The 21,046-nt window shown below is 42.1% G+C and overlaps 1 protein-coding gene across 2 annotated transcripts in view; it reads left to right on the top strand.

The window, feature by feature from the left end:
• The window catches only part of met (MET proto-oncogene, receptor tyrosine kinase), a 192,666-nt gene extending 172,600 nt beyond the window's left edge, over positions 1-20,066 (top strand). For both annotated transcript variants that reach the window (XM_060928408.1, XM_060928407.1), the window contains 3 exons: positions 7,313-7,478; positions 9,483-9,619; positions 16,440-20,066. In XM_060928408.1, coding sequence (XP_060784391.1) covers positions 7,313-7,478; positions 9,483-9,619; positions 16,440-16,650 — 514 coding nt within the window. In that variant the 3' untranslated portion in view covers positions 16,651-20,066. The remainder of the gene's footprint in view (positions 1-7,312; positions 7,479-9,482; positions 9,620-16,439) is intronic.
• Positions 20,067-21,046: the final 980 nt, after the last annotated feature.

The raw sequence follows: 21,046 nt of genomic DNA, 5'->3' as shown, positions 1-21,046 counted from the left end.
ACGCGAGCAATGTTTCACCATAAAAATTCCGTAATTTCCATCTGTTTTCCGCGATCACAGAAAATCATTGACCCTATGAGAGTGAGACAGTGAGAGAGCCACCCCCCCAAAAAAAATCTTAACGGATTTACACGATTTGGAAAAATGACTTTTTCAGAACCGAAAAAAACAGAGCTTCCGGCTCAACAATATTATTTTGAGAAATAAAACAATCTTTGGATATACATTTGTTCATTTTTGCATACATATTACTCATTCTCTGCAGTGGTCTGAATTATTTGTTATTAAATAGTTAATGTAAGTAAGTAAATGTTAATAAGTCAAATTTACTACTTTAAAAAAAACATTTAAAAAAAAATAGTGGGCGTATCGAATCGTGGGTCAAAAATCGCGATACGAATTGAATCGTGAGTTGGGTGTATCGTTACAGCCCTAATATATATATATATATATATATATATATATATATATATATATATATATTCTCAACTCCTTAAGCTGAATGAGCATGAACTCTATCTCCTCATTGCTCCAGGAGTGCACGTTTCTACTACTGTTGTCATGCCAACCGAGGCTGTTGTGTTTCCCGCTTGTGGTCTCGTCACTCGTCACTTCTGGAAGGGGCAGTGCTGAAGTAAGTAGCTCGACTACGTAGCTCGATAGGGTTTACATGCACTAAGTAGCTCGGCTACAATCGCATAATCTAGGTCGCGTAGCTCGATTACGAGAAATCCAGTTCGGTTCGATTTCAGCCGAGCTAAGGTGTTTCCATGGCATTTAGAACTTCGATTTCAGTCGACCTACAGCAGAAATTCGATTTTCTCTGTGTGCATGTAAACGCACTGAGTGAAACACGTCAGCTATGTGGAAACATTTCATTTTGTATGGATGAGAGATTTGGGTTTGAACCCTCCTGAAATGTTTACTAGCTCCAAGTGCTTATTTGAGGTTGGTTAACACACACACACACACACACACACACACACTGCAGTGAAAGATAAATACCTTTTATGAACATCATTAGAACACAGTTACCACATAAAATGCTATTTATGTACATTTAACAGTTATTCCATGAAATCGAGTCGTCCATGAGCTGATAGCCGACGAGGCGCGTAGCACCGAGTTACCTACCGTGTAATCCATGTATGACGAAATTGAGTGGAATAACTGTTTTATTTTATCCACATTCACTGGATTCTGAGAAACAGCATTTTTATCTTTATATAGTTGTATTTTATATTTTATCAGGTGTTTCCATTTCCGGTTGAGAGTACGCCGTGCTCATTCTGGCTGCCGCTTCGCACCGGAGCTTTTTATTTTATTTTATTTTATTTTCTCTTTTGTGTGTTTGTGTAGTTTGATGTTTGTTTTTGTTTGAGTGTTTTGTCCGCCGGTTGTTGGTGAAGCTCCGGACCCAGTTTTGGGCGTCGGTTTCCTCCAGGCCTTGGTTCGCCGTGGGCGGTGCCTGTGCTCCTCACTATGGACTGCATTGAGATCGTTGCTCATTTTAACATCGTGGTTGTCCAGCGCTCTGTGCGGCGGTGCTTTAGTGCTTGGTGCGGTGTTCTGAGCGATGTTGCTCGGTGGCGTCGCAACGGCTGTGCAGGTGGTTTGGGACGTACCAGCGCTCTGCGTGGTGGTGCTTGCTTTGCGGATCCATGGCACAGTGTTCCGGGTGATGCTGCTCGGCAGCGTCGTGGCGGCTGTGCGGTACTTGTTTTCGTGCGCCTTTTGGTGGGACTGTGGCCCATTGGAATGACATCCTGACCTTCTTTTGGTGGCCTTTTTTTCCCCCCTGTATAACTGTAAAGCGACCTTGGGTATGAGAAAGGTGCTATATACATTTTTTTTTTCAATATTTTTTTATTATGATTTTCCATTGATTTACACATTGACATTTAAACATAAACATTATACCCCAATCTGGCAACAATAATAATAATAATAATAATAATAAGAGAAAGAAAAAAACAAACAAAAAAACAGATAAACATTAAATAAAACAAACAAAATGATATTAATGTAAATAAGTAATAATAATTAATAAAACAAAAATACATTTCAGTAGGGTCACAGCAGTGCACAAATTGCAGAACTTATACATTTAATCACAATTCAAGGTTGTGAGTCTCCAGAAAGTCCATATAAGGTCTCCATAAGGTGCTATATAAATTTAAATTATTATTATTATTATTAATTTTTTTCAAATTCGATGAATAAAAACTTTATACAAAACGTCCAAAATTATTTCTGCTTAGAATGTAAACAAACCGGCGATACGAAGGAGCAATTTGTGAAAAATGCGATAATAATTCTTGAAAAAAAAAATGTTCTTACCATCAAATACTTTCATTCCATAGATTTTGTTGCTTTTTTTAATTTTTTGGGTTTTTGTTTTCGAGTCGAGTTTTTATTCACGCTCTGCCATTTTGTTTTTCTCTACTCACAGTATCTGAGCTGATATCCTAGTAGTAGAGTAGCCAATCAGAGTGTGCGATTGCTCATATCCAGTGAATGCGGATAGAATAAAAAAATGTTATTGTGCAGTAACTGCACTATATTAGCCAGGTTCCTATTAACCTGAACAAACTCTCAAATATTACAAAAACGTTTATACGTTCGCATGAGGTGATTTTTTTTTTCAGCCGATTTGACATTTTGCAAAATTGAAAACGGAAACACATTTTTTATAATCCGATCAAACACTACCGCGGGTATTGAGTCTGAACGACTATCGCGAGAGGAGAAAACCCAGCTTTAATTGCATGACATCACTCAGTAGTAACCCAAACCATCCACAATTGTGTTTTATCAACTTTTTTTTTTTTTTTTAAATCACGTCTCTACTGTGCTACTTATGTTCATAAAATGTCAACAGAGTCATCCTTGTGATTCGGGATTTTTACTGCCCCAAACTTCAAATCAAAAGCATTCCCTCATTTGTTTCATCACATTTTATTGGCAACGGTGACGAAAGTGAGAAACAGGATTAACCAATCAAAAACATGGATTGATTTCCTGTTTCTGTGTTTAAAAAAAAACCCACATCCTTGAACATAGACAGGAAGAAGCTGGATCTGTATTTATACGATACGAGCATCATTCTAGTTTATTAGCTCATCTGGCCGACAGGTGATGAGTTTATCCCATCATGTGTTGTCCGTCATCCACATTTCACAAAAATCGCTTCTTCTTTCTCAATTCTTCAGCAATTTTTATTCATTTTGGCAGGAAGGCAGGTCTGCCTGGGGTGCATATAATAGCTTCTACCCAAATTTGCATAATTGCAATTAATAATGAAGATGTGGAGTAATTAATCAATCCCTAACGAGCAGTTTCCACACAAATCGCTTCTTCTCCCTCAATTCTTCACCCATTTTGATTCCGTCTGGCATGAAGGTCGGGGTACCTAGGGTGCATATAACTTCTCCCCAGATTTTACAATAATAACTACAATTATTAATGACGTTATGGACTAATTAAGCCTTAATGAGCAGTTCAACAAAAATCGCTTCATTTTGGATTCTTTCTGGCAAATAGGTCGGTATTCCTAGGGTGGATATCACTTCTATAGCTTGTATATAGTGTACAGTGGGGCAAAAAAGTATTTAGTCAGCCACCAATTGTGCAAGTTCTCCCACTTAAAAAGATGAGAGAGGCCTGTAATTTTCATCATAGGTACACTTCAACTATGAGAGACAGAATGGGGGGAAAGAATCCAGGAAATCACATTGTAGGATTTTTAATTTATTAATTGGTAAATTCCTCGGTAAAATAAGTATTTGGTCACCTACAAAGAAGCAAGATTTCTGGCTCTCACAGACCTGTAACTACTTCTTTAAGAGGCTCCTCTGTCCTCCACTCGTTACCTGTATTAATGGCACCTGTTTGAACTCGTTATCAGTATAAAAGACACCTGTCCACAACCTCAAACAGTCACACTCCAAACTCCACTATGGCCAAGACCAAAGAGCTGTCAAAGGACACCAGAAACAAAATTGTAGACCTGCACCAGGCTGGGAAGACTGAATCTGCAATAGGTAAGCAGCTTGGTGTGAAGAAATCAACTGTGGGAGCAATTATTAGAAAATGGAAGACATACAAGACCACTGATAATCTCCCTCGATCTGGGGCTCCACGCAAGATCTCACCCCGTGGGGTCAAAATGATCACAAGAACGGTGAGCAAAAATCCCAGAACCACACGGGGGGACCTAATGAATGACCTGCAGAGAGCTGGGACCAAAGTAACAAAGGCTACCATCAGTAACACACTACGCCGCCAGGGACTCAAATCCTGCAGTGCCAGACGTGTCCCCCTGCTTAAGCCAGTACATGTCCAGGCCCGTCTGAAGTTTGCTAGAGAGCATTTGGATGATCCAGAAGAGGATTGGGAGAATGTCATATGGTCAGATGAAACCAAAATAGAACTTTTTGGTAAAAACTCAACTTGTCGTGTTTGGAGGAGAAAGACTGCTGAGTTGCATCCAAAGAACACCATACCTACTGTGAAGCATGGGGGTGGAAACATCATGCTTTGGGGCTGTTTTTCTGCAAAGGGACCAGGACGACTGATCCGTGTACAGGAAAGAATGAATGGGGCCATGTATCATGAGATTTTGAGTGAAAGCCTCCTTCCATCAGCAAGGGCATTGAAGATGAAACGTGGCTGGGTCTTTCAGCATGACAATGATCCCAAACACACCGCCCGGGCAACGAAGGAGTGGCTTCGTAAGAAGCATTTCAAGGTCCTGGAGTGGCCCAGCCAGTCTCCAGATCTCAACCCCATAGAAAATCTTTGGAGGGAGTTGAAAGTCCGTGTTGCCCAGCGACAGCCCCAAAACATCACTGCTCTAGAGGAGATCTGCATGGAGGAATGGGCCAAAATACCAGCAACAGTGTGTGGAAACCTTGTGAAGACTTACAGAAAATGTTTGACCTCTGTCATTGCCAACAAAGGGTATATAACAAAGTATTGAGATGAACTTTTGCTATTCACCAAATACTTATTTTCCACCATAATTTGCAAATAAATTCTTTAAAAGTCAGACAATGTGATTTTCTGGATTTTTTTTCTCATTCTGTCTCTCATAGTTGAGGTATACCTGTGATGAAAATTACAGGCCTCTCTCATCTTTTTAAGTGGGAGAACTTGCACAATTGGTGACTGACTAAATACTTTTTTGCCCCACTGTATATAGCTTGCAACATTTATTTCGCAAGGAAGGTGGCCCACTTTAGATCGTTCCTTCTGGACTAGACAGGACCGGAGTGAGCTACACCGTCATTGACGGTCTCGTTAATAAGATTGGTTGATGCCTGAAATGATTAAATAATACATTTGTGCTGTCGCTGTTTCTATTGTCTGGCATCCATCCAAAATACGAGTGTGTCTGGATTTCAGTTTAACGATACGGATCATGTGGTATATTTCCTCATCCTTCCCTGGCTACACCACTGCAAGTGAAAAGCAGTCTTTCATAGGTCGTGTTAGTAATTCGTCTCATTTTTCTTTGTTTTGAACAGGGCTCGACATTAAGGACTGCCCGATTGCCCGGGGCAAGTGAAATGTGCATTCGGGCAAGTGGGATATGTCCCCGACATGCCCGTCCGGGCAAGTTGGAATGAGCATATGTTATGAACTAGCACCACAAAAATTAGGCTTTTTTTTTTTTCCAGTTCCTAAAAGCGTCCCTCACTACATATCTGCCATTATGTCTTGGCTGTTTTCTTAGTCTCGGTTTCATTTACTGCTTTGGAAGTTTTTTTATATCCCCCCGTTGGTGTAGTATGGTACGCGTACTGTTTACAGACCCCTTGTGCATGACGTCACGTATCACATGATAATTATAGCTGGGGTCAGACAGACACCGTCTTTCATGCAAGCAAGGCTTCATCTGTCTTCGATATGGTTCATTTTTGTGCTGTTTTTGTTCGTTCGAACAGAGAAATAGATAAAATGCATTACCGTCTCCCAGCTATCAAGAAAAATGTGAACAAATGGAAGCAAATGCTTCAAGAACAACGAGGAAATGAGTTGTTAAAGAATACGAAGAGAGGAGCTCAGCCTGAAAACTCCAGAGAAATTCACGATTGTATTTAAAATGTATTTTACAAAAACAAAGTCGGAAGTGAGGATGGAAGAGTTTGCTCTTGGGTTTTTTTTTTGTTTTGTTTTTTTCTACTCGCATTCGAGTTCGCGCCTTCATGAAAGTGTTTGATTTTCTTACAGGTGAAGCCGCTTCCTTATTCGACACAGAAAACCCAGATTGGTTTCAAACAACTCGGGCATAAAAAACTCAACGAAGAGCGACATGCGCGATAAATCCTGAAAGAACAGAACGGATTAAGAGCGGAAAGAGCTGGAGCTTTGCTTCTGTTATCAGAGGAACACAGCCCTGTGCAAAATATTTATATATCGTTTTTTTGTTTGTTTGTTTGTTTTTGTTCTATCATCCAGCTCTAGGTTTATTTAAAAAAAAAAAAAAAGTTGCGCTGTGTCATGACAGACCAGCTGCACTGATTCAGTTACAGGTTGCCAGGTCTGTATAAAACACCCACAACCTACACACTAAACAATCATTTTAAACTCAAACATTATCCTGTCTGTCATGATGCAGCGTTTTTTTTTTTTTTAATCTAGAGGTGGGTGATATAACAAAAAAAAAGATATATACAAATATTCTCAAACACAGTACTGTTCAAAAGTCTTGGTACCCCATTGCTTTCTTCATACAAACTTTGTTATAGAGTTCTATTTTATGATTTCTACATTATCGAGTAATGAACCTACAGTCTGAGAGAGAGTTCTACACAAACACACTGAACTTTACAACAGCTGCATGCATGTGAAATGGAAATAAATTGATTAAGGCAGGAAAAACTAGTTTAGATAAAATTGTTATTGTCCGTTACAAGTAAAAAGTAACCAATAACCAAACTTAATAATAAACTTCATCAATAACCAAACTTCAATTCAATGTATGATCTTCATTTTATGTTGCAATGCACAACTATTCTATGGTTTTCCTAAAAAAAAAAAAATAGTAGTACACGCAAAATGGGGAGCAAGTGATAATATTGGGGGGCAAGTGGAAACTAACCCCCACTTGCCCCCCAAGGCAAGTGGGTTTAAAAGTCGAGCCCTGTTGAAGTGCGTTTACTTTTAATATTCTATTCCAAAACAATTGATCTTTAGAAATTCTGGAGATTACAGTACAATATATGGTAATTTACATAGCTGAGTGTTGTACGATGTCCTGTATTGTGCTTTTATAACATGCTGTGTGTGTGTGTTTTCTGTCCTGTAGGCTGGATGAGAGTTACACGGTGAAGGTGGCCGACTTTGGCCTGGCCAGAGACGTGTACGATAAGGAGTACTACAGCGTGCACAACAAGAGCGGAGTCAAGCTGCCCGTGAAATGGATGGCTTTAGAAAGCCTGCAGACTCACAAGTTCACCACCAAGTCTGATGTTGTGAGTGATTTACTCATACACATACTGTGCAAAAGTCATGGCACCCTATGTATTTTTTTTTCAGTACAGACTTTGTTAAAGATTTCTATTTTATGACTTCTACATTATCGAGTAAAAAAACATTCATGTTTTTTTTTCCAGCACAAAATGAAACGTTACAGAAAGAAAAGTTTGTATCTGAGCAGCATGTTCCATAAGAGACCACTTTTCAGATTAAAAAAGCAAATATAGTGAAGGCTGTTTGGAGTGTAATTTAGTGGGCGCACCTGGATTACATTCGACAAAGACGAATACACAAATGTAAAGATTATTAGTAAGTACAGTTTATCTAGCTGAGAACTTAATATTTCCCTCAGACCTTACCCTGCACTTCCACGTGTACATGCATGTCAGCTATTGCGAAGTACGTCCATGAATCATACCGTGGTGTTTGGGGGGGGACAGGATATGATTTGCAGTAACTGATTTACGTTCATACATATTTCAGAACAAAACATACTCCCTTTAATGTCCAGATGAAACGGAGAGTCTTTTGGAACCAGAGACCAAGAGGCTTGTGTACTCATCCAAATTGCGCCCAATCAGATGCTCTCTAGCAAACGCATGTCCCGTCCCCCAGTCCACTTCAAAACTCGTTTCTTGACGTATTAAACAGCGGTCTTTTCCCTCTCTCCTGTTGGTCTGCGAATGCAACTGCTAACAAACAAGCCACACATACTGTATGAATGCAGTCTGCGCTCGAGATACCGCACGTGAAAACAGGATCAACTGTGAGCGCCTGCTCACTTACGTATCCCTCACTCTCACTTATATCAGAACGCAAGCGATCGAAGGAATCAGACACTTATTATGAATGTTGATTTCGACAAATAATGAACCCTGAAACAAGTAAGTAAAGAGCAGTGTCTCTCCCCAGGGATTTCAAACAGCATCCTGGTAAACCGGCATTTTGAAATAGCATTTTGCTTTTTGAAATAGCGTCAAAATCCACCCTATATGTTTCGTAAATACCTGTGTACATTCAGTTGGTAAACAGGAAGTCGATGTGCGACAGACCTGAAAACGGTATACACGGTATAGAACCCCAAGCTGAAGCTCAGTACCAAATATCAAGCAGTTGTGATTTGTAGTTGCTGAGAAAAGTGTTCGGAAAATTTTGTAAATCCACGCTGTGTTTCGTAAATACATTCAGTCGGTAAACAGGAAGTTCACGTGTGACAGACTTGACAACTGTGTACACAGTATAGAACCCCAAGCTGAAGCTCGGTACCAAATATCAAGCAGTTGTGATTTGTAGTTGCTGAGAAAAATGTTACAAAAATTTTGTAAATCCACCCTATATTTTTTGTAAGTGCATTCAGTCAGTAAACAGGAAGTCGATGTGTGACAGACCTGAAAACGGTATACATGGTATAGAACCCCAAGCTGAAGCTCAGTACCAAATATCGAAGATTTGTAGTTGCTGAGAAAAGTGTTACGAAAATTTTGTAAATCCACGCTATACGTTTCGTAAATACATTCAGTCGGTAAACAGGAAGTTCATGTGTGACAGACTTGACAACAGTATACACGGTATAGAACCCCAAGCTGAAGCTCGGTACCAAGTGGCTATGATTTGTGGTTGCTGAGAAAAAGGGTGTTTCAGACAGCCGGAGATACGGACCGACAGACAGGTAAACCAGTATACCCTCCTCCTTCGGAGCTGGGGTATGAAGCGTCTTTCATGGTAGAAGTCCTTGTTCAACTTGTGATGTCTTATTTAGCCATTTTGCTAAACTACTCTCGAGTTTCAGTTTGGATCAAGGCGTAGCGTATCTCAAAAAGTTGACAAATCGGTCACGCTCCTTCCCTGACTTCCTGTTACGAAAGTAAAATCATCAACATACTGTACGAAATCAAAAAGCGCTCTTTTGCGTCTTGAATTACGATTTGTGTAACAAAGACGCCTGCACATGTGGTGATTTGAATTACTTTGTTCTCCCCTCTGTCCTTTATCCTTCGCAGTGGTCATTCGGGGTGTTGCTATGGGAACTGATGACCCGAGGTGCCCCGCCCTACTCCGACGTTAACTCCTTTGACATCACGGTTTTCCTCCTACAAGGACGAAGACTGCTGCAGCCCGAGTTCTGCCCTGATGCCCTGTGAGACGACTCACACACACACACACACACACACACACACACTCCAAAGGGAGGGAAGCGTGCCTCAGTGCTCTCATTAGCTTTGTACGAGAGCGCAAAAACAAAGAGGCTTTGTTGAACACCATTTGAGTCAGTGACCTGGTAGCAACTCATCAGAAGCCTCAGCCAACTCAGCTCCACATGACTACTGGAGCATAACTCGCTCTCCCCATACGGCTCTAAGGGGCCTCCCTCTCTCTCTCTCTCTCTCTCTCTCTCTCTCTCACACACACACACACACACACAGTACAACTCCCACACACAGCAGGCACCACTGGCACTGTGAGTAACGGATACACTCATGCTCAACATCCCGTAGATACGAGCGGACTAGATCAGCACCTTTCTATATAATAACAGTGTCTCAGATATGAACAAACATCTCCTCCCATCTGGAGCTGCAGAATGATCTGACAGACTTCTAACCCAGTCAGCTAGAAACATCGCTCTCCTCCTCCTCCTCGTCTAGTTCTGCTCGCAAGATTAACGCTCCACAGCAAAAACAAACAGCCTGTTTCATAAGTTTTAGTGCCAGAACAACAGATTATCCCTTCACCTATTACAACCCCGATTCCAAAAAAGTTGGGGCAAAGTACAAATTGTAAATAAAAACGGAATGCAGTAATGTGGAAGTTTCAAAATTCCATATTTTATTCAGAATAGAACATAGATGACATATCAATGTTTAAACTGAGAAAATGTATCATTTAAAGAGAAAAATTAGGTGATTTTAAATTTCATGACAACAACACATCTCAAAAAAGTTGGGACAAGGCCATGTTTCCCACTGTGAGACATCCCCTTTTCTCTTTACAACAGTCTGTAAACGTCTGGGGACTGAGGAGACAAGTTGCTCAAGTTTAGGGATAGGAATGTTAACCCATTCTTGTCTAATGTAGGATTCTAGTTGCTCAACTGTCTTAGGGCTTTTTTGTCGTATCTTCTGTTTTATGATGCGCCAAATGTTTTCTATGGGTGAAAGATCTGGACTGCAGGCTGGCCAGTTCAGTACCCGGACCCTTCTTCTACGCAGCCATGATGCTGTAATTGATGCAGTATGTGGTTTGGCATTGTCATGTTGGAAAATGCAAGGTCTTCCCTGAAAGAGACGTCGTCTGGATGGGAGCATATGTTGCTCTAGAACCTGGATATACCTTTCAGCATTGATGGTGTCTTTCCAGATGTGTAAGCTGCCCATGCCACACGCACTAATGCGACCCCATACCATCAGAGATGCAGGCTTCTGAACTGAGCGCTGATAACAACTTGGGTCGTCCTTCTCCTCTTTAGTCCGAATGACACGGCGTCCCTGATTTCCATAAAGAACTTCACATTTTGATTCGTCTGACCACAGAAGAGTTTTCCACTTTGCCACAGTCCATTTTAAATGAGCCTTGGCCCAGAGAAGACGTCTGTGCTTCTGGATCGTGTTTAGATACGGCTTCTTCTTTGAACTATAGAGTTTTAGCTGGCAACGGCGGATGGCACGGTGAATTGTGTTCACAGATAATGTTCTCTGGAAATATTCCTGAGCCCATTTTGTGATTTCCAATACAGAAGCATGCCTGTATGTGATGCAGTGCCGTCTAAGGGCCCGAAGATCACGGGCACCCAGTATGGTTTTCCGGCCTTGACCCTTACGCACAGAGATTCTTCCAGATTCTCTGAATCTTTTGATGATATTATGCACTGTAGATGATGATATGTTCAAACTCTTTGCAATTTTACACTGTCGAACTCCTTTCTGATATTGCTCCACTATTTGTCGGCGCAGAATTAGGGGGATTGGTGATCCTCTTCCCATCTTTACTTCTGAGAGCCGCTGCCACTCCAAGATGCTCTTTTTATACCCAGTCATGTTAATGACTTATTGCCAATTGACCTAATGAGTTGCAATTTGGTCCTCCAGCTGTTCCTTTTTTGTACCTTTAACTTTTCCAGTCTCTTATTGCCCCTGTCCCAACTTTTTTGAGATGCGTTGCTGTCATGAAATTTCAAATGAGCCGATATTTGGCATGAAATTTCAAAATGCCTCACTTTCGACATTTGATATGTTGTCTATGTTCTATTGTAAATACAATATCAGTTTTTGAGATTTGTAAATTATTGCATTCCGTTTTTATTTACAATTTGTACTTTGTCCCAACTTTTTTGGAATCGGGGTTGCACTTGAATGTTGAATCCTGGATTCTGATTGGTCAAAAGGGTCAGAAGAAAGCGTTGATTTATTTTCCAGAACGGCAGCTCTGACTGTCGCGCAGCCGCAAATCACGTTTGTCACATGATAAACCTCATTCTGATTCGCCATCTTTTCTCGAGTCACAGCTCATTCCCAGGGACATTTATTTAACATTTAATGGAAGGAGGGCGGCACGGTGCTGCAAGAAGGTTCTAGGTTCAAATTTCACGGTCGTTCTGTGTAGCGTTTGCATGTTCTCCCCGTGTCTGTGTGGTTTTCCTTTGGGTTCTCCAGTTTCCTCCCACAGTTCAAAAACACACAGATTATATAAAAATATCCAGCCACTGGGGTCACACAAGCCACTGCATACTTAAGTGTTGTAGTCAAGTCACTAAACCTCGAGTCTCAAGTCCCCAGTGTTCAAGTCAAGTCATTAAAGAAAGTTTCGAGTCGAGAACAAGACTCCAACCGCACCATGTGACGGTGTCTGTTTCTGCCTTTATGTGAAAATGTCTCTGCTACTGCATTGGACTAACGTTCCTGCTCGACTGCTCCATTTTAGTTAACAGGCTACAAATAAAAAGCTAGTTCATTGCTCAACAAGCCCCGCCCACTATCAACAGAGCAATGAACATAGCGTGTCACTTCCTTCTCTGGGTGGAGTCTTACCAAATGACGATTGAAGTTCGAGGTCGTCCCCGTCGTCTCCTCGATAGTTCTTCTACATATGGAACACACAGCAGGGCATTTTTTCCCACCGCACGAGAAGTCTGTAGAAGCAAAGCAGACAATCCTAGCAGTGTTCTCTCCAGGCATTTTAGCGCCATTAACGTTAGTTTATTCCTGAACATGACGTATGAACAGGTGAATGTGCATTCGCTTGCATGAAATTAGTATAAAAATTAATGTAGATATAAATATAAATATCTTACAACAAATTATTATGGCATGTTACAAAAAATAAAGAAAAAATCAGAGTCCTCGTCTCCAATTTACGAGTCCGAATGCAGTTAGTGTATGAGACCGAGTCCAAGTCCGAGTCATCAGCGCTCAAGTCCAAGTCGAGTCACGAGTCCTTAAAATTAGGGCACGAATCAGACTCGAGTACTACAAGCCTGATGCTTAGTGCCGGTCTGAAACCCAGATAGATTGGGGAGGGTTGCGTCAGGAAGGGCATTCAGTGTAAAACCTATGCCAAATTAAATATGTAGAACATATCTGCTGCGGCGGGCGGCATGGTGGTGTAGTGGTTAGCGCTGTCGCCTCACAGCAAGAAGGTCCGGGTTCGAGCCCCGTGGCCGGCGAGGGCCTTTCTGTGTGGAGTTTGCATGTTCTCCCCGTGTCCGTGTGGGTTTCCTCCGGGTGCTCCGGTTTCCCCCACAGTCCAAAGACATGCAGGTTAGGTTAACTGGTGACTCTAAATTGAGCGTAGGTGTGAATGTGAGTGTGAATGGTTGTCTGTGTCTATGTGTCAGCCCTGTGATGACCTGGCGACTTGTCCAGGGTGTACCCCGCCTTTCGCCCGTAGTCAGCTGGGATAGGATCCAGCTCGCCTGCGACCCTGTAGAAGGATAAAGCGGCTAGAGATAATGAGATGAGATGAGATATCTGCTGCGGCAATCCCTAACAGGAGCAGCCAGAAGAACAAGAACCTTTATGGAAGGAGTCTCCAGTGTCAGGGCTTTATAGACATGTAACGAATGATTCATCCCATTTATGGTTTGTTTTAATTTATGATTTTTGGTTCATAATTGGATTTTCCAATGATATATTTTTGGAAAAAAAAGGAAATTTTATTACAAAAAAGTAACATTTATTTTCCTATTCTTTATCAACTTAAATATTACTTTTGTGAAATTAAAACTTTCTTAATAACCAACTATTTGCTGGAGTAAAATATAATAGCCTGTTAACCAAAATATTTCTTTTATTAAAAATGAAAACAGTTAATAACAAATATTCCTTTTCTTGATAAACTTTTATGAACATTTGTTCTGCCTCCATTTGCTTCTCTTTTCTTTATCTTTCAATAGTCTGTAAAAGAGAGAGAGCTCTGATTTCATGTTAAAACTCTTTGTAGTTACACAACAGTTCTTTCACATTTTATATCTGTTTTTTGTGTGTTTTCATGACATTAGAGCTGTGTTACTTCAGCCTACAGTGAAGTCACGTGCATTCCCCTCTGTTGTATGTTATTGCGCCCTCTGCTGTCTAAACAATGTAGTGCAATTACAGCAAGGAAACACTAAGAGATTACGCAGCCTGATAATTATGTAATCAATTTTGTGCCAAAATGTTCATAGAATACTTTTGAAATATCAAACAAAAACGACAAATCAAAATACAAAAAAACAAAAAAAGTCAATTTTTTTAGACTGGCAAACAAATTATTCGTGTAATCGTGCAAAATATCAGTCTATTATTCTTCAGAAACCTTTTATTTTTGTTCCGCGTCTTTCTCAGGTTTGTTTGACGTAATTTATTTTGGTTGCGATTCCAGCTTTCTCGTTTGCGCTCCCTGACTTTTTGCTTGCAGTTTTGGCACAAACTTCCCGTGTGGGTGGGCTGTCCAGGAATGCATTCCCATTGGCTAACTTGTGTTTGACTGACAGCTACGCTCAGCCATTCCCTACTCGGATTCTGGCGGACTGTTTGACGAGTGAGCGATCCATTGACGGTAAACAAGGATCGATTGGACTTCAGTGGCGACTATGATATTGAATTAATTCAACAAAGTGTAAATTCAGTATCATAGTCGCCACTGAAGTCCACTCCATCCTTGTTTACCGTCAATGGATCGCTCACTCGTCAAACAGTCCGCCAGAATCCGAGTAGGAAATGGCCGCAACAGCCTCCGGGGGAATCGCTGAGCGTAGCTGTCAGTCAAACACAAGTTAGCCAATGGGAATGCGTTCCTGGACAGCCCGCCCACACGGGAAGTTTGTGCCAAAACTGCAAGCAAAAAGTCAGGGAGCGCAAACGAGAAAGCTGGAATCGCAACCAAAATAAATTACGTCAAACAAAACTGAGAAAGACGCGGAACAAAAATAAAAGGTTTCTGAAGAGTAATAGACTGATATTTTGCACGATTACACGAATAATTTGTTTGCCAGTCTAAAAAAATCGACGACTTTTTTTGTTTTTTGATTTGTTGTTTTTGTTTGATATTTCAAAAGTATTCTATGAACATTTTGGCAGAAAATTGATTCCATAGATAATACTCATGATTTATTTTTTAATTTAATCGATTCAAATTGTCATAAATTTGTGTCGTGATTTATCTGCGCATGATGTATCGTTACATGCCTAGCGCTGACACTGGAGACTCCTCCTTCCATAAATATTAAACAAGCATCTACACAATACAAACAATTACACTGTAAATCCATTCAGGTATCTGCACAAGTTGTTACTAGGCTAGTATTCTGACTCGTGCCCTAATTTCAAGGACTCGTGACTCGACTTGGACTTGAGCACTGATGACTCGGACTTGGACTCGGACTCGTGCATTAACTGCGTTCGGATTCGTAAATTGGAGACGAGGACTTGGATTTTTTCTTTGTTTTTGTAACATGCCATAATAATTTGGCATAAGATATTTATATCTACATTAATTTTTGTACTAATTGCATGCAAGAGTGTCACACCTGCGCGCCTTGGCGCGTGCATCAGATAGACTCTAGGGTGCGCTGCGGACAGCGCGCATGCCAAGTGGACTCTTGCGTGTGCTGTAAATGACTCGCACCTGTACAGGATTAAGGTGCAATCAGCGTGCCGATATAAAAACTGTAAAAACAGACTTACTTTGCGAAGTATTGAGCTGCGTTCCTGATACATTACCGAGCCTTATTTCCTTGTTTGGTTTCCTGATCCCTGATTTCCTGTTTCTCTTCTTTGATTCTGCCGAGTCTACGATGGCCTGTTTGTGTCTCGCTCGACCTATCGCCTGTTTCACCGTTTTACGATTTCGCCTGCCGTTCTGGATTGTTTACGCGTCTTCACTTGTATTAATAAACACGGCTTCTGCACTTCCATCCGTCTCCCAGCCGTCTCTGACAGAATACTTCACACTCCCTGATAAAGAGAAGCACATTCACCTGTTCATACGCCACGTTCAGGAACAAACTCATGTTAATGGCGCTGAAACAGACACCGTCACATGGTGCGGTCGGAGTCTTGGACTCGACTCGGATCAATAGTGGACTCGACTCGAAATTTTCTTTAATGACTCAGACTTGAACGCTGGGGACTCAAGACTGGACTCGGACTTGAAGTTTAGTGACTCGACTACAACACTGGTTGTTACCATAGAAACACTAACATATCAGAACGAGCGCATTGATAATGTATAAACCTTCTAGCCAATCAGAATAGAGAATTCAGCATCTGCTTGATACTTTTGAATAATTGAACACACTTGTAATTGGATGTAAACCAAATGAATTTATTCTGTTGTTTTTGAATATTCCAAACACTGATTCGAATAGTTGTGTATTTGTATCGCAATGTATTATCTCACAATATATCATTACATACATAATGCTGTATATTTACAACAAGCTCAGAACTGAACGTGAATTTTTTTTTTTTTCCCCCACTCAGCTACAACGTGATGATCGAGTGCTGGCACCCCAAACCTGAGCGGCGCCCCACCTTCTCCGAGCTCGTCTCGCGCATCTCGGCCATCTTCTCCAGCTTCAGCGGAGAGCACTACATCCTCCTGAACACCACCTACGTCAACATCGACAAGATGACGCCCTACCCTTCTCTCATCTCGTCTCAGAGCCAGCTGGACCGCGACTGCTGCACCTGAGAGCGGAGACGGAACACATACACATACACGCGCGCACACACCACACACACACACACACACGGAAGGGAGGAAAGCTGTCTGGGACCACTGTAAAGGGAGGAAACTGATCGTCTGATTGTCTTTATCACTGTAGATAGAGTAGCGCTGTCCGCAGCAGGAGGAGGTTTAATCCCACAGAGCCGCCGCTGATACGCACTCGATCAGAGACACTGACAGACACAGAGCAGCTCTCAAGACATCGTCTCTCACGCACTATTCAAAACTGTGAAGAGGAGTACAAGAACATCTGGGGGTTTTTATTAACTCTGCTGGTTCAGGATGAACCATCTGAAGTGCAGTATTTGATGTGATGTGACGTAAACACTGTGCACCGCTGACCCAGGAGCAGTTCTGATCTATACGTACTGTACATACACTGCAGTGTATCACTGAACAGACAGGACTCTGCGATCAGGAACGAACAAGACTCCTTCGGATTATTCGTCGTTCTCTACGCTGGTTTGTGCTGCTCCATGTCTGACTGTGCGTTCAGCGACGTTGCAGGACGTCGTGCACGTCTCCACCGTCCAGCTGACCTGAGAACAGCAGGGCGGGGCTCTCTCAGCACAACACCGGACATGCGATGAATCTGTAAACGGAAACGTACGAGCGTATTTAGAGATGCATCGATACCGTCGATAAAGATACCGAACCAATATCGTGCTCATTTACGTAGTCGGACAAAATGCGAAAATATAAAACTCGGTGAGAAGAAATGCGTCAGCGCTTACTGTACGTCCCGAGATGTCGTTCGCGACAGTCGGCCAGTATCAAGAACGAATGCACAAAAAACGAAAATGTACCTTACGTACAACAGCAAACCGAAATCAGCTCTTCTGCACTGTGACCTTACCTTACTTTACTTCGGTTTCAAAAGTTTGTGCACCCCTGACCATTACATTACAGGCATTTAGCAGACGCTCTTATCCAGAGCGACGTACAACGTACCCAGAGCAGCCTGGGGAGCAGTTAAGGGTTAGATGACTTGCTAAAGGGCACTTCGGCTATTCCTGCTTGTCTAGGGAATCAAACAGGCAACCTTTTGGTCCCAAAGCTGCTTCTCTAACCATCAAATCCATATGTGGTTCTCACCCAAACTGTTACCACAAAGTCTGAAGCACACACTTGAATAGAAAGTCTTGGACAATTTCCCCTTCACTAGAACCCAAGAAGCCTTTATTTATCACATGCAAACTCAAGCACAAGTGAAATTCCTTCTCTGCATTTAACCCATCTGAAGCAATAAGCACACACACACACACACACACACGTAGTGTACACACACCCAGAGCAGTGAGCAGCTACGTATGCTACAGCGCCCGGGGAACAAGGGGTGCCTTGTTCAAAGGCACTTCAGCCCATGGCCACTCCATGTTAACCTAATCGCATGCCTTTGGACTGTGGGGGAAACCGGAGCACCTGGAGGACATGCAAACTCCACACAGAAAAGCCCCTGTCGGTCACTGGACTCAAACCCAGAACCTTTCTGCTGTGAGGCGACAGTGCGAACCACTACACCGCCTGTTCCAGCATGACGATGCTCCTGTGCACAAAGCAAGCTCCGTGAAGACATACCCTGTGTCCAAAATCACTCACTAGTGGACTACACATGCCCCTTTTCCACCAAAGCAGCTCCAGGGCTGGTTCGGGGCCAGTGCTTAGTTTGGAACTGGGTTTTCTGTTTCCACTGACAAAGAACTGGCTCTGGGGCCAGAAAAACCGGTTCCAGGCTAGCACCAACTCTCTGCTGGGCCAGAGGAAAGAACCGATTACGTCAGCGGGGGGCGGAGTTGTTAAGACCAACAACAATAACAAGACCGCGAAAGATCGCCATTTTTAAGCGACGAGAAGCAGCAGCTGTACAAACATGAAGTCATCCATTATTATTATTATTGTTGTTGTTGCTGCTGCTGCTTCTTCCATGCTGTTTTTGCTTTGATATTCGCGCCAAGGTTTATGCAAACGTAGTGACATAACTGATGTATACAGCGACGTAATGACGTGGCTCCCCTTAGCACCGCGAGCTATGGAAAAGCAAACAGGTTCTCAGCTGGCTCGCAAGTTGAACGAGTTGTGGACCAGCACCAGCCCCGAACCAGCCCTGGAACTGATTTGGTGGAAAAGGGTTAATTGTGAGCTCACCATTTTGTAGCGCTGTCCGGATGTACAGTGAGAATTATTACACCTTATATAGATGGTGCACTCATAGTATCCCACAATGCACCATGAAAAGTATTGTACAACCAATGGTCACTAACCAAGCAATAAACACCATCATGCATTGCGGTCGCGCTGAAAGAAAAGCTGTTTCATAAGGATTGTTAAGTATTTTAGACCGAACGGGCCCGCGACAAGTTTATAAGCTGTGGCGTGAAAATGGCGATAATATTGCAGTGTGTCGGGGTGAACGGACGGAGGACGAAACACAAATACACAGACATTCAAGTACAATTAAAAACAGTAAGAGTACAGAAAACAAGCTAAAATAGAATAAGATAAGAATAAAAGTTAGAGTGCAGAGCGAGGAATTAATCAAAAGCCTCGAATTTGATTGAATAAAAGGCAGAGGAAAATAATATAGCAAAAATGTGAACCTGCAGTTCTCCCTTCGAAAAGACAAACGCGTACCTCAAAAAGTGAAAATATGCATCTATTGGACCATCCGATGACTAATACGGCTGCGAAGCATGGACCCTTACATCAACGACCAAGAGTAGGGTCGAGGCGGCGGAGATGAGAGCTCGTAGAATGATCAAGGGTGTAACCAAAATCAGGAATGAGAAAATTAGACAAGAACCGGGTGTGGAGAGTGTCCTCACCGAGGTGGTTTGGTCATGTGATGAGAATGGAGGACCAAAGAAACGATTCATCTGGAAACCTACGATGAAAAGACCTGTAGGACGGCCAAGAAAGGGATGGATCCAAAACATTACTGAGTCACTCACAGCAAGATTGACATCTTCAGACTCTGTAATGGAAGCTGAATTATTTAAAGAATTGTATAAACGGAAGAAGCTTATTTGGTGACAGGTGTTAGGTCTATCAGGAGATGGATGAGAAGAGAAAAGGCAGCGGCAAAGAAGAAAAAGTATTCAGCCTTGATTTCAAAGAACTGAAAGATGCAGCAGAGACAAAGTCGTTTGTATTTATTAATGTGGGAAATACGCTCGGTATAATATGGATTTATCATGAAAATAATACGTGTGTATTTATAATTTTGAAAACCCACCGACTGATCTAGCACAGCTCATTATCTGTAGCCGCTTTATCCTGTCCTACAGGGTCGCAGGCGAGCTGGAGCCTATCCCAGCTGACTACGGGCGAAAGGCGGGGTACACCCTGGACAAGTCGCCAGGTCATCACAGGGCTGACACATAGACACAGACAACCATTCACACTCACATTCACACCTACGCTCAATTTAGAGTCACCAGTTAACCTAACCTGCATGTCTTTGGACTGTGGGGGAAACCGGAGCACCCGGAGGAAACCCACGCGGACACCATGCAAACTCCGCACAGAAAGGCCCTCGCCAGCCACGGGGCTCGAACCCGGACCTTCTTGCTGTGAGGCGACAGCGCTAACCACTACACCACCGTGCCACCCTTGTGCGACAGTAATGACGTAAATAACGGCGCAGCGGAGTAGTGTCCAAAAGTTTTTTTTTTTTCATTTTACGAATGAGCTTGCGATATAGTCTTCTATATAGAATTCCCTAGATAGTGAGTAGGGAGTAGTGAACGAGTGAGTGATTTCGGACACGGCTATAATGTGTACTCTACCGCTCAAAAGTTTGGGGTCACTTTGAAATGTCCTTATTTTTGAAAGAAAAGCACTGTTCTTTTCAATGAAGATCACTTTAAACTAATCAGAAATGCACTCTATACATTGCTAATGTGGTAAATGACTATTCTAGCTGCAAATGTGTGGTTTTTGGTGCAATATCTCCATAGGTGTATAGAGGCCCATTTCCAGCAACTCTCACTCCAGTGTTCTAATGGTACAATGTGTTTGCTCATTGCCTCAGAAGGCTAATGGATGATTAGAAAACCCTTGTACAATCATGTTAGCACAGCTGAAAACAGTTGAGCTCTTTAGAGAAGCTATAAAACTGACCTTCCTTTGAGCAGATTGAGTTTCTGGAGCATCACATTTGTGGGGTCGATTAAATGCTCAAAATGGCCAGAAAAATGTCTCGACTATATTTTCTATTCATTTTACAACTTATGGCGGAAAATAAAAGTGTGACTTTTCATGGAAAACACAAATTTGTCTGGGTGACCCCAAACTTTTGAACGGTAGTGTATGAATGTGTGTTGGACGGAGCGGAAGAACTCGAGTGTGCTGCACGGAACCC

This window comes from Neoarius graeffei, chromosome 8, assembly GCF_027579695.1.
Source record: "Neoarius graeffei isolate fNeoGra1 chromosome 8, fNeoGra1.pri, whole genome shotgun sequence".
Classification (NCBI taxonomy): domain Eukaryota; kingdom Metazoa; phylum Chordata; class Actinopteri; order Siluriformes; family Ariidae; genus Neoarius; species Neoarius graeffei.
This window is presented reverse-complemented; position numbering and strand designations above follow the sequence as displayed.